The 13,810-nt window shown below is 54.4% G+C and overlaps 1 protein-coding gene across 3 annotated transcripts in view; it reads left to right on the forward strand.

The window, feature by feature from the left end:
• Window positions 1-13,526, forward strand: part of RCAN1 (regulator of calcineurin 1) — a 71,854-nt gene extending 58,328 nt beyond the window's left edge. For all 3 annotated transcript variants that reach the window (XM_066599001.1, XM_066599003.1, XM_066599002.1), the window contains 3 exons: window positions 3,424-3,597; window positions 8,329-8,488; window positions 10,611-13,526. In XM_066599001.1, coding sequence (XP_066455098.1) covers window positions 3,424-3,597; window positions 8,329-8,488; window positions 10,611-10,789 — 513 coding nt within the window. In that variant the 3' untranslated portion in view covers window positions 10,790-13,526. The remainder of the gene's footprint in view (window positions 1-3,423; window positions 3,598-8,328; window positions 8,489-10,610) is intronic.
• The last annotated feature ends 284 nt before the right edge of the window (window positions 13,527-13,810 follow it).

Below are 13,810 nucleotides of genomic sequence, written 5' to 3' on the forward strand. Positions count from 1 at the left end.
GCAGATCTGCACCAGAACCGCGACAGTCTGCAGCAGATCAGCAGTGTGTGACTGACCCCTCATCAGTTGGTGGGTGTCTACTCTGACAGTAACCCTTGTCCATGTGACCGGTCAGCACATGTAGAGACCCCTGCCCAAGATCCCCCCCTGTAAGCCAGGCTGACCCACACCCATCAGACGCTTCCATTCTGAAAGAAGTTCTATGCATGAGACCGCCCCTTTAATTGTGGCGTGAAGAGCTCTGCAACTTTATACTTCTAATATAAGTTTCACTATCTCTGCTTGCAGTAAATAGACGAGTTTGCATCTAATTACACAACTCATTAGACTACTACGTTGATAACCCTAGAGCTAAACAATTCACTGACAGCAAGCAGAGGTTTTAAAAATGGTGAAGAATGGAAACAAAGTCTATTGGAAAGTTGCTGCACCACTTTCTGTTGTTGTGTAGGACCTGCAGGAGCGCCCCGGAGGGTCTGCAGGCACTTGTGAGATGTTCTGCGTCCGTAGATATAGCTCCGCCCCGTCCGTGAAGCCCGAATGTTTGGCCTTTTGTGAAACTAATTCTACTTCTAAAAATATAAACCTAAATTATAAGTATTTCAGTTTTCAGGGTAATTTCCGTGTTTTTGCTCAAGTGACCCGAGGGCTGCAGAGTGTACAGAGGAATGCAAAGTATGTGCAGGGTGACTGCCCCCTGCTGGCCAGTGTCTGCTCCCCAGTAGGGCTCTGCATTCTGTGCGTGTAGTTGTTCCTGCGCAGCCTCAGGTCTCGTACAGCGGGGGAGGGGGGAGAGCTGCGCAGTCTGCCCTCTGTTGGTAATGGTTGTCAACAGGAGCGCACGATGTTTATAGGTGCCGTACCCCCCCCCCCCCCAGAATACAAAATGCAGCCCCGCCCCTTTATTGGAGGCCATGCTGCCCTCACGATTGGCAAGGCTTCCCGTATAAAGATTCTCCCCTGTGACCCCGGAGTGCGATCATCGATCATCGGTGCTAGATTAGCCGGGGCCCTCACTGCCAACCGCGCGGGGGTTTTCTTGTGTAATGGCGCGGGGAGGATACAGAGAATGGCGCGATCGAGGAAAACATCCAGCGGAAGGGGATCCTGCGAACGGAAACAACTCATCCCTGAAAGGGGTCGGAGGAGGATGTCAGGAATCGTTCTGCCCAACAGGCTGCACAGTCAGCTGAATACAACGCTGGAGCTCCAACTAACGTGTCCGAACGCACAACTCGCCGTTCCTCCGCACGGATGGTATAACAGCGGGCGACCAGTTCCAGCGCCATTGTGTCTAAGAGAAACAGAAAGACTCCAGCGGGCAAAAGAGCGCAAAACTTGTATCACTGAGCAGCGGGAAAACATCTCCTGGTCAGATGGGTCCAGATCTCTGTGGTGATGGGAGTCAGAATTTGGCGCAAGCAGCATGAATCGCTGAGCCCTTCCTGTCAGCTGGTCAGAACACGTCAGCACCACCATCTAATCTGCAGGGTCTACAAGAAGCTTCCTGTCCGCAGGGGCCGAGATTCCTGCAGATTGATCTCATCACTGAGTGGGATCTACACCACGATGATCGCTGCACATATGATATCCGCAGCAGCCCGGCGCTCCCAGATGGGGCTGATGAAGGGGCGGTCGGGGGATTAGATGATGTCCGCGCGTCTCTGCGGTCGTTAGATGTATTTCGATGACATAAGTTGGATGTCGGAGGCCTACATTGGCGCACGTTATCATTCCTCTCGTGAATTCTGCATATGTAAGAATCGCCGCGCAGCCCCCTGACGTGTCGCGGTTCCGTCTCTGCGATCAGTTGGCGCCATCTGTGACGGGCTTTCTGTTTCTCCGGTCGTCTTTCATCATTTGTTCGTTTTCTTACCGTTCGTAAATAGTGTAGCGTTCGCCCATAAATGTGGCGCTACACGTTTGCCGCCGCTGTAGACTTCAGTCGTTACCACACTAGAGTGAAGGCCGCCATCTTGGCAGCTGGATCAGTATCCTCTGCAGCGCTATCCGTTACAAGGCCCCTCATAAAACGCCATCGTTGGCGCGGCTGCCCCTCTTTCGTGTGACCTTCCTCGCGGGGGGGCGGCAGCTGCTCTTCTCAGTTGGACCGTGACAGCTGCGGCGGGGGAAACGTATTCATGTATTGTCAGTAAGCGGTCATTTGGGCTCCCAGTCAGCGTTTGGCAGCGGGCGCGGTGACCGCGTAGAGACCTGCCATTCAATCGTCGCACCGGAGGGTGGGATGGGGGGTCTTGTTACTTGCTAAAAATGGCCGGTTGGATTAGGCTGCCGTCACATCTGCGCTTCGGCCTCCGGTCCGTCACAAAATACCGAAAGGGAAAGTCCTGGCGGACAGCTGAGCGGGGCACGAGCGGGGCCTGGTATAGACGATGGGGTCTGCTCCACGCTGCTCCGTCCGTCATAAGACGGATCCGTTCAGCCAGGGGATCCCCCTTTCCTGTTCCCAGAACAAAGTGTGAAAACGGATCCCGACGCGGATGTGAAAGCGGCCTCAGTGCCCTCCGTGTCGCTGGCACTGCAGGTTTAGATGGTGCAGGAAGCGATCATGGAAGAACAGCAGATAGATTGCCGCTCTGAGCAGTGGAGCTCAAACTGGGTTAAAGGGCTTGTCCAATTGTAAACTACTGATGGCGAAACCTTAGGATAGGTCATCAACAGCCAGTTGTTCCTTAGGCCGATGCACCTGTGTACTGAGCTGATGTGTGCAGGAAGTGGACAGCGCCGTTCCCACTGCAGTGGTCAGCCTTGGCATTACTTTCACTCCAATGGGAACTTAGCCTGCAATACCAAGCCTGACCACTGCAGTGGGAACAGCACTGTGTGCTTCCTGCGGAGATCAGCTCAGTGCACAAGCACATTGGCCCCGCAAAAAGCTGATTGGTGGGGAGGCCAGGTAGCAGACCACCACTGATCTACTATTGATGGCCTACTGTATCCTGCAGATGGGTTGTCCAGTTGTAAACTATTGATGGTCTATCTACAGTAGGCCATCAATAGTAGATCGGCTGGGATCGTCGCTAGGCCTCTCCGCCAATTAGCTGTTCTCTCAGCCGATGTACTTGTGTGCTGAGTGGATTTCTACAGGACAGACAGCGCTGTTCCCACTGCAGTGGCCAGGCGTGCAGTTACAGGCCAAATTCCCATGAAGTGAATATAATACCAAGCCTGACCAGACGGATAGAAGGGGTGTGACTGCAGGGTCTGACTACACAGGGTGTCTTTGTAGTCTGTAACCATGGAGACACGTGGCTGGCATGGATATTGGTAATCAAGATTATTAGCGGTCCCTTCATTTCCTCTGGTTGCCGCCGTCTCCCCCCTCTGATGTCATCGCGGTCTCTGCTCTATTGTTGGGCGCCCACCAGTAAGGCTTCACATCTATTGTCTCCCCTCTTGCAGACCAAGTTCGAGTCGCTCTTCCGGGCCTACGACAAGGACGCCACCTTCCAGTACTTCAAGAGCTTCAAGAGGGTGAGGATCAACTTCAGTAACCCGCTGTCGGCGGCCGAGGCCCGGATCCAGCTGCACAAGACCGAATTTCTGGGGAAGGAGATCAAGCTGTACTTCGCTCAGGTGCGCCATTAACCCTTACCTCCCCAAGAGCTGCAGTTGTAGCAAAGTTTAACATGACAGTGAAAACGCTCTGCAACAAGTTATCTTAATTCGGTCTTAAAGGGGTTGTCCCGCGGCAGCAAGTGGGTCTATACACTTCTGTATGGCCATAATAATGCACTTTGTAATGTACATTGTGCATTAATTATGAGCCATACAGAAGTTATCAGAAGTTATTCACTTACCTGTTCCGTTGCTGGCGTCCTCGTCTCCATGGAGCCGTCTAATTTTCAGCGTCTAATCGCCTGATTAGACGCGCTTGCGCAGTCCGGTCTTCTTCTTTTCTCAATGGGGCCGCTCGTGCCGGAGAGCGGCTCCTGGTAGCTCCGCCCCGTCACGTGCCGATTCCAGCCAATCAGGAGGCTGGAATCGGCAATGGACCACACAGAAGAGCTGCGGTCCACTGAGGGAGAAGATCCCGGCGGCCATCTTCACCAGGTAAGTAAGAAGTCACCGGAGCGCGGGGATTCAGGTAAGCACTGTCCAGTTCTCTGTTTTAACCCCTGCATCGGGGTTGTCTCGCGCCGAACGGGGGGGCTGTTGAAAAAAAAAAACAACCTGTTTCGGCGCGGGACAACCCCTTTAAGCGCTGCGGAATATGTCGGCGCTATATAAATAATACTGGATGTGAACATAAAATGTTTCAAAAGTGGTTGTTGTGAAGTTCTGAATCTGCTGGTCGGGGGATTATTGAGAGGGTCGCTGTGGATTTGGAGCAGAGATCTAATATAAAAAAGCCTACAGGTCCGTATCTCTCTATTGCTCTCTCTGGCTGTCTCTGGCTCTCTCGCTCTCTCTGGCTGTCTCTGGCTCTCTCGCTGTCTCTGGCTGTCTCTGTCTCTCTCGCTCTCTCTGGCTGTCTGTCTCTCTCGCTCTCTCTGGCTGTCTCTGTCTCTCTCGCTCTCTCTGGCTGTCTCTGTCTCTCTCGCTCTCTCTGGCTGTCTCTGTCTCTCTCGCTCTCTCTGGCTGTCTCTGGCTCTCTCGCTCTCTCTGGCTGTCTCTGGCTCTCTCGCTCTCTCTGGCTGTCTCTGGCTCTCTCGCTCTCTCTGGCTGTCTCTGGCTCTCTCGCTCTCTCTGGCTGTCTCTGGCTCTCTCGCTCTCTCTGGCTGTCTCTGGCTCTCTCGCTCTCTCTGGCTGTCTCTGGCTCTCTCGCTCTCTCTGGCTGTCTCTGGCTCTATTGCTCTCTCTGGCTCTATTGCTCTCTCTGGCTCTATTGCTCTCTCTGGCTCTATTGCTCTCTCTGGCTCTATTGCTCTCTCTGGCTCTCTCGCTCTCTCTGGCTCTCTCTGGCTCTCTCGCTCTCTCTGGCTCTCTCTGGCTCTCTCGCTCTCTCTCGCTCTCTCTGGCTCTCTCTGGCTGTCTCTGGCTCTCTCTGGCTGTCTCTGGCTCTCTCGCTGTCTCTGGCTGTCTCTGGCTCTCTCGCTGTCTCTGGCTGTCTCTGGCTCTCTCGCTGTCTCTGGCTGTCTCTGGCTCTCTCGCTGTCTCTGGCTGTCTCTGGCTCTCTCGCTCTCTCTGGCTGTCTCTGGCTCTCTCGCTCTCTCTGGCTGTCTCTGGCTCTCTCGCTCTCTCTGGCTGTCTCTGGCTCTCTCGCTCTCTCTGGCTGTCTCTGGCTCTCTCGCTCTCTCTGGCTGTCTCTGGCTCTCTCGCTCTCTCTGGCTGTCTCTGGCTCTCTCGCTCTCTCTGGCTGTCTCTGGCTCTCTCGCTCTCTCTGGCTGTCTCTGGCTCTCTCGCTCTCTCTGGCTGTCTCTGGCTCTCTCGCTCTCTCTGGCTGTCTCTGGCTCTCTCGCTCTCTCTGGCTGTCTCTGGCTCTCTCGCTCTCTCTGGCTGTCTCTGGCTCTCTCGCTCTCTCTGGCTCTCTCGCTCTCTCTGGCTCTCTCGCTCTCTCTGGCTGTCTCTGGCTCTCTCGCTCTCTCTGGCTGTCTCTGGCTCTCTCGCTCTCTCTGGCTGTCTCTGGCTCTCTCGCTCTCTCTGGCTGTCTCTGGCTCTCTCGCTCTCTCTGGCTGTCTCTGGCTCTCTCGCTCTCTCTGGCTGTCTCTGGCTCTCTCGCTCTCTCTGGCTGTCTCTGGCTCTCTCGCTCTCTCTGGCTGTCTCTCGCTCTCTCTGGCTGTCTCTGGCTCTCTCGCTCTCTCTGGCTCTCTCGCTCTCTCTGGCTCTCTCGCTCTCTCTGGCTCTCTCGCTCTCTCTGGCTGTCTCTGGCTCTCTCGCTCTCTCTGGCTGTCTCTGGCTCTCTCGCTCTCTCTGGCTGTCTCTGGCTCTCTCGCTCTCTCTGGCTCTCTGGCTCTCTCTGGCTCTCTCGCTCTCTCTGGCTCTCTCTGGCTCTCTCGCTCTCTCTGGCTCTCTCGCTCTCTCTGGCTCTCTCGCTCTCTCTGGCTCTCTCGCTCTCTCTGGCTCTCTCTGGCTCTCTCTGGCTCTCTCGCTCTCTCTGGCTCTCTCTGGCTCTCTCGCTCTCTCTGGCTCTCTCTGGCTCTCTCGCTCTCTCTGGCTCTCTCTGGCTCTCTCGCTCTCTCTGGCTCTCTCTGGCTCTCTCGCTCTCTCTGGCTCTCTCTGGCTCTCTCGCTCTCTCTGGCTCTCTCTGGCTCTCTCGCTCTCTCTGGCTGTCTCTGGCTCTCTCGCTCTCTCTGGCTGTCTCTGGCTCTCTCGCTCTCTCTGGCTGTCTCTGGCTCTCTCGCTCTCTCTGGCTGTCTCTGGCTCTCTCGCTCTCTCTGGCTGTCTCTGGCTCTCTCGCGCTGTCTCTGGCTGTCTCTGGCTCTCTCGCGCTGTCTCTGGCTGTCTCTGGCTGTCTCTGGCTCTCTCGCTCTCTCTGGCTCTCTCGCTCTCTCTGGCTGTCTCTGGCTCTCTCGCTCTCTCTGGCTGTCTCTGGCTCTCTCGCTCTCTCTGGCTGTCTCTGGCTCTCTCGCTCTCTCTGGCTGTCTCTGGCTCTCTCGCTCTCTCTGGCTCTCTCGCTCTCTCTGGCTCTCTCTGGCTCTCTCGCTCTCTCTGGCTGTCTCTGGCTCTCTCGCTCTCTCTGGCTCTCTCGCTCTCTCTGGCTGTCTCTGGCTCTCTGGCTGTCTCTGGCTCTCTCTGGCTGTCTCTGGCTCTCTCGCTCTCTCTGGCTGTCTCTGGCTCTCTCGCTCTCTCTGGCTGTCTCTGGCTCTCTCGCTCTCTCTGGCTGTCTCTCTCGCTCTCTCTGGCTGTCTCTGGCTCTATTGCTCTCTCTGGCTGTCTCTCTGGCTCTATTGCTCTCTCTGGCTCTATTGCTCTCTCTGGCTGTCTCTGGCTCTATTGCTCTCTCTGGCTCTCTCGCTCTCTCTGGCTCTCTCGCTCTCTCTGGCTCTCTCGCTCTCTCTGGCTCTCTGGCTCTCTCTGGCTCTCTCGCTGTCTCTGGCTCTCTCGCTGTCTCTGGCTGTCTCTGGCTCTCTCGCTGTCTCTGGCTGTCTCTGGCTCTCTCGCTCTCTCTGGCTGTCTCTGGCTCTCTCGCTCTCTCTGGCTCTCTCGCTCTCTCTGGCTCTCTCGCTCTCTCTGGCTGTCTCTGGCTCTCTCGCTCTCTCTGGCTGTCTCTGGCTCTCTCGCTCTCTCTGGCTCTCTCTGGCTGTCTCTGGCTGTCTCTGGCTGTCTCTGGCTGTCTCTGGCTCTCTCGCTGTCTCTGGCTCTCTCTGGCTGTCTCTGGCTCTCTCGCTGTCTCTGGCTGTCTCTGGCTCTCTCGCTCTCTCTGGCTGTCTCTGGCTCTCTCGCTCTCTCTGGCTGTCTCTGGCTCTCTCGCTCTCTCTGGCTGTCTCTGGCTCTCTCGCTCTCTCTGGCTGTCTCTGGCTCTCTCGCTCTCTCTGGCTGTCTCTGGCTCTCTCGCTCTCTCTGGCTGTCTCTGGCTCTCTCGCTCTCTCTGGCTGTCTCTGGCTCTCTCGCTCTCTCTGGCTGTCTCTGGCTCTCTGGCTGTCTCTGGCTCTCTGGCTCTCTGGCTGTCTCTGGCTCTCTGGCTCTCTCTGGCTGTCTCTGGCTCTCTCGCTCTCTCTGGCTGTCTCTGGCTCTCTCGCTCTCTCTGGCTCTCTCGCTCTCTCTGGCTGTCTCTGGCTCTCTCGCTCTCTCTGGCTGTCTCTGGCTCTCTCGCTCTCTCTGGCTGTCTCTGGCTCTCTCGCTCTCTCTGGCTGTCTCTGGCTGTCTCTGGCTCTCTCTGGCTGGCTCTGGCTCTATGGCTCTCTCTGGCTGGCTCTGGCTCTCTCTGGCTCTCTCTGGCTCTCTCTGGCTCTCTCTGGCTCTCTCTGGCTCTCTCTGGCTCTCTCTGGCTCTCTCTGGCTCTCTCGCTCTCTCTGGCTCTCTCGCTCTCTCTGGCTGTCTCTGGCTCTCTCTGGCTCTATTGCTCTATGGCTCTCTCTGGCTGTCTGTGGCTCTATGGCTCTCTCTGGCTGGCTCTGGCTGGTTGGGCAGTGTATGCTGTGTTGCTTAGCAACGCTTCACTCCTTCCAGCGCCGCCCATAGATGTAAATATTAGATTATAATTAGAGATGAGCGAACCTACTCGTTTCGAGTAATTACTCGATCGAGCACCGCGATTTTCGAGTACTTCCGTACTCTGGTGAAAGGATTCGGGGGGCGCTGGGAGGCGTGGCGGAGCGGGGGGTAGCAGCGGGGAACAGGGTGGCACCCCCCCTCCCCCCGCTCAGGGCTAGAGGGAAGGCCCCCGGCGCTCACAGTTTATGATCCCCTTCTTGTTCTTTATAGACGCTGCACATAGGAAGTTCCCACCTGGCGCCACCAAACCCCGAGAAGCAGTTCCTCATCTCTCCTCCCGCCTCGCCCCCTGTGGGCTGGAAACAGGCAGAAGACGCCACCCCCGTTATCAACTACGACCTGCTGTACGCCATCTCCAAACTGGGTCCAGGTAGGAGCTGCTGCACATACATCCCCCATAGAGGGGTCTCCGGCTCGGGACCCTCATCCAGTGTGACCAGAGAGCTGCTTTGGCAATCAGAAGTCATCGGCACATTACATGGGGGCCATTTATCTGCATGGCAGCCGTGTAATGCTACATTCTAACCTGTAGGGGATGCTGCAAGGAAATGTCTGTCTGGCTTCGGCTTCTCCTGGTATGCCAGTTGTTTGCCCTCGGGTGCCCGGAGCAGGGTAGCTCTTATCTTAAAGGGGTAGTTTGAGGTAATCCCTTTAAGTGTTAAAGGGGTTTTCCCAGCTTAGACCTCTATGGCATATGAGGGGTGCGGGTCCTGCAGCACCTCTGAGATCTGTCCCCCACTAGCGCTGGCCGGGATGACCAGGACCTACGGAAACAGCCAGGCAGATTTGGCAACACTGTTTCCGTAACTCCCATAGAAGTCAATGGTAGTTTTAGTAACGGCGGAGCGCAGTGAGCAGCCCGCTGGCTGCAGCTCCTGAGTTACAGAAACGCTGCAGTTTGCTGCTACCTGATTTCCAGAACTCCCATTGACTTCTGTTGGAGTTGCAGAAACAGCATAGCGAAGCCTGGCCAGCCAATCACCGCACATATCCGGGCCGAGGGAGAGGTGCTTGTGGGACCTGCAGCTCTCCTCCATGGATCTGCTATGGAAGTCTCCGCTGTGACCCTTCAGGGTCCGCTCACAGCGAGGGAGGACTTGGTGCGGACTTGAGCTCCGATCCGCAGCAGACTTCACGTTCTCTGTCGTCACTGCGTCTGATCGCGCCCCTGAGGGTCTGTTTTTCAGTACTTCCTGCCGGACACACTAGTGATATTCGGGTACTGATATAGCAGAGCTGAGTTTGCCATCCTTATTGTTTCCGTAAAGGGGAGAACCAAATTGTCTTAAGGGCACGCAACGATTACAGACGGATGGCTCCAGCTCTGCTACATCGGCGCCTCTTGGCTTGTTCCATAGACAGCTGTTGCAGTAAGATGCCCCCGCTGATAACACATCTGCCGCACCGCAGACAACCATTTTACATGCTGTAAATCCGCACGCACATTTAACCCCACTCAGTGGCACACATCTGGGCGCGGGCGCCCGGCACGGGAGGGGAGTCAAGAATTGGCAGGTCATTTTTTTTCCTCCCTTTTTTGCAGAATTGTGGCACAAATCACGATATGACCAAGACGAGTGACTATACGCTCCATCACCCGTCCACAACCGTGAGACCCCTGCCGACACCGAGAAGGGGGGCAGAGGAGATTGGTGCAGTGGTTACGCCCGCACGGTGCCGCTCCCTGAGACTGCCAGACATGGCACAGGGCTTGTACTTGGCTATTTCTTTGGCTGGATGGAGCCGCACCGCACGTGTGTGACCGCTACCCAAACCAATCTGTACAGCACTGCTCGTTGGTGCAGCGAGGAGAGGGGGGCCGGGGACCCAACAGCGGGGCTCTCAGCGGTGAAACTCCCACTTATCAGGTTTTATCACCTCTCCAATTAAAAGTTAATTTTGGTCCAAGCCCTTTAATCCCTTCGTGCGGTATATATAGAGGCGTTCCTGAAATAACCCTTTAAAGGGGAACTCTACTTTTTAAAGGGGTGTCCAGTTGTAAACTATTGATGGGCAATCCTCAGTTTAGGTCATCTGTAGCAGATTTTTGGGTGTCTGTGCAGGAAGCAGACAGCTCCATCCACACTGCAGTGGCTACGCCTGGTATTGCATTCATTTCAATGGGAGCTTTTCTTGCAGTACCCAGCCTGACCACTGCAGAGAGAATGGAGCTGTTTGCTTCCTGTACACATCAGCTCCGTGTGCAAGCAAACTGCTCATCTGTGGCAATGGACCCCCACCAATGTACTATTGATAACATTAAGGACAGGCCATCACCTGGACAACCCCTTCAAATCTTTGGACAGTGACCCGTCGGTAGGCCTTAGGTCCATAAGCCAGCAGATGTCGGACTGTCTGTACCGCAGCAAAATAAGAGCATTTGTTTAAAAAAATTTTTTTAACCCTGCGCTGTTTTGGGTGCGTGAAAGCGGCTAAAGTAAATGTCTGACTTTTGTAATGCATTGATGACTATCGCCCCTCCTCCTTCACAGGAGAGCAGTATGAGCTCCACGCCGCCACAGACACCACCCCCAGCGTGGTCGTGCACGTCTGCGAGAGCGATCCCGAAAACGAACTGGAGGTGGAAGAAGACGAGGACGGCATGAGCAAACCCAAACCAAAAATCATCCAGACCCGGCGGCCCGACTACATGCCCATCCACCTGAGCTGAGGCGCCGCGCCACCGAGGACAGAAGTCAATATCACTTCATGAGATTTTTGTGAACCTGAGGACGACGGAAGTCGGTGTGCGGCGCAGCGGCGGGAGAAGCCGAATTTACACCCAGCCTGGCTCTCCCAGACCGGCGCCGTATAGTTTGGCTTTTTTTTTCCTTTTTCCTTTAACCGGCCGGACGGCGCCCTCGCGTTTCGGAGATTCCGTTGAGCCTTATACAATGACTGATAGCGAGGAGACGGACGCCGGTTTGTACGGTTTCCTTATTTTTCCTGCTTGTTCATGGAATGGTGAGGCTCGCCGCCCGGCGGCCGGCCGTGTGCGGAGGCGCCGGTGACATCACTACCTTTGTACATATTGCTGGTTGGCGCACGCCCGTCTGGTGGCAGCTGGAAGAGGACAACTTGCTGGTTTTTCCATTTTCTATTATTTTGCATGTGGACTCGATGCCGACGCACTTCGCGTCTCGTAGGTTTAGCTTTTCCGTTCCCGGACGCCGCAGCCGGCGCGCTGTGCGTCCGCAGGATGAAAAGTGGAACGAGCCGCCGGGAATATTGTATTAAAGCGAGAGTTACAAAAACACACAAACCTTCGACCTTCCCGGCTCGTTAGCGGCTGATTTATGTACAATCGGACTTCCTGCGTTGTGAATGACCTTACAGTCTAATAGCTTTTTATGAATTTGCGTGTTCGCTGTCCGTGTGATCCTGGAAAGACTGTGCGACAAAGTATGCAATACCTGATGACCCGTGTGCTGCTGTGAGCGCCCCCACTGTGACATGCTGGATTCAACATGGCGTCTGTCGTCTCTACCTGGTCGCACCACCTGTCCGCCATTGTCACGTTTGTTGCCGATTGGCGCAGTTTACATGTTAGTGACGGTTAAAGGAATTTATTACTTGGATGTGTCTGACTGTCGGGGTTCGTGTGACGGGACCCCAACGATCCTGGGCTTGTATGTCTGTCTGGAAGGCCGCAGCCGCACAGGGTAGATTGGCGCAGATTTCACCTCGCTCATAGAAAGGGGTGAAAACCGCAGTGGACATTAGCAGCATAAATTGGCGCGCTTCGGATTTTCGTTCTGCGCCGCAGGTTAATTTACGCTGCAGTTTTTCTCATTTTGCAGCGAGTGCGTGAGCGGTAATTCATGCTGCCATAATGCGCTGCCTGGCTGTACGCTTTTTGAATGGGGGTCGTGGCACATCTGTTTGCGCAAGTTCCACAGGTTCCCTGCGGTCGGACCCGCACTGTTCGCGCATTTCTGGAGTGAACCCCTTTTACACATGACCCTCCCCATTGAGGAGATGTTACTCTTTCTTACATTTGAATCACAAATTTGTGCTATTTCTAAGTTCTGCCCCCAAAATGGCCCTTTTAATGCATATTCGCATAAACTCCGCCCCTTTGTGGCCCATTGGTGGGACTATCCAGTAAATATCCGACAAGCACCTAGATTATATTTCACATCTCCATTTTTAATTAGTAACTACTCCCATTTACAACAAAGTATCTTGTTCGTTGCAATTCCATGTCCGGCCAGGAGGCGGTGCTGTTGTACCACCTCCCCATGTAATACTCTCTGCAATCTGTATAAATGTGTAAATAGTAAAGGGTTAAATCACGCACAGAATAAATGTTTTTCCTCCCTTAGAATAAGAATGAGCCGACTCGTTGGTGTGTATTGTTACTTGCGTTCCTAGTCGGTTGTACGCCGGAGTAGCCGGGTGACTTGTGCGCCTTTTTTTTTTTAGTAGGAGTTTGCCCCTCTTATTATTTTTTCTAATGTGAGCCCTGATTTCTTACAACCAATCAGATTTTAGTGTTAATGGATATAATTTGCATTGAAGAGATCCGTTGCTATGTGCTGGAACCCCTAGCAACCAGGCGGCACTGCTGGTCTGTCCTACCGGCCAGATGAACGTGTAGCCGGTTGTGTGCATTTTCCAAAAACCTCTGCAGTGCGCCAGATTATCTGATGCCCGATGTGCCTGGTTTGACCATCTACGACTGCTGTATAGACCTAGTGGTTGTGATGGGTTACTGCACCCAGGTCCGTGTATTATGTAAATCGGTGCCCATCTGCAGCAGGAAGTCGGTGAACTCTGGTTCTGTGTAACTGATTTTTTTTTTCCGAAAATCCCCTCTCCCGTCACAGATTTAGAGTTAGAAATAAGCAGTGACTGATGACATCACACAAAGTGCTTACATCATCCCATCCTATAGTGTTGATCCAGAAGAAACCAACCCCCCCCCTTGGCCAATGCAGTCTGTGCCATGTTCTGTATGTGTCGGTTTGATGGGTCCGTAGATCCTCTATAGACTCGAGGGGCAGAAATACATCGTTAAACCGTTTCTGTTCTTCAGCGCCCCCCGGATGACGCGCGGTTTGCCGTTGTTGGTGCGTATGTCAGGAGCTTTCCAGGGAATTCGCACTGAATGTACCCCTAGATGTAATTTGTGCGCCGCCTTAAAGGGGTTGTCTAGGAAATGGGAAAAATGGCTGCTAGCTGTGCTGCCTGTCAGAAACCCAGCCTAGAATGTAAATAGGACGGCCTGATGTAAATGTGGGGCGGGGTCACAGGGGGGGCGGAGTCTAACATCACATTGTTCCTTTTAAGCCTGACGTATGATTGGACCGCCCTTCCCGTCTGCTCACACACTGGACGTCTCCAATCCATCTGTTGTGTAAATGTTTCCAGACAATAAACCTCCTTTGTATCCGTGTTTCTACCAACCCGCCTCCTCATTACTTCTTTACCTTCATGACTGTTTCGTAGTGAAGCCTCCCGGCCAGCAGCGGTGCCGGTCCTAGGTTAGAGGGTGAGTCGGACCCGGTGACCCTGGAGGTCCCTTACAGCCCTATCATTCTATGAGGTCGTTGGGAGCCGAGCCAGAATCCATGCACAGACAGCTGTTTCGGGGTTGACCCCTCATCAGTGTGCGGTACGATGTGGGTTTGGACGTGGTGGTATCTCACCTAGAAGGTGAGTGAGGAGACTTATAAGGCCATCCGTGCTC

Source organism: Eleutherodactylus coqui, chromosome 4 (genome assembly GCF_035609145.1).
Source record: "Eleutherodactylus coqui strain aEleCoq1 chromosome 4, aEleCoq1.hap1, whole genome shotgun sequence".
NCBI lineage: Eukaryota > Metazoa > Chordata > Amphibia > Anura > Eleutherodactylidae > Eleutherodactylus > Eleutherodactylus coqui.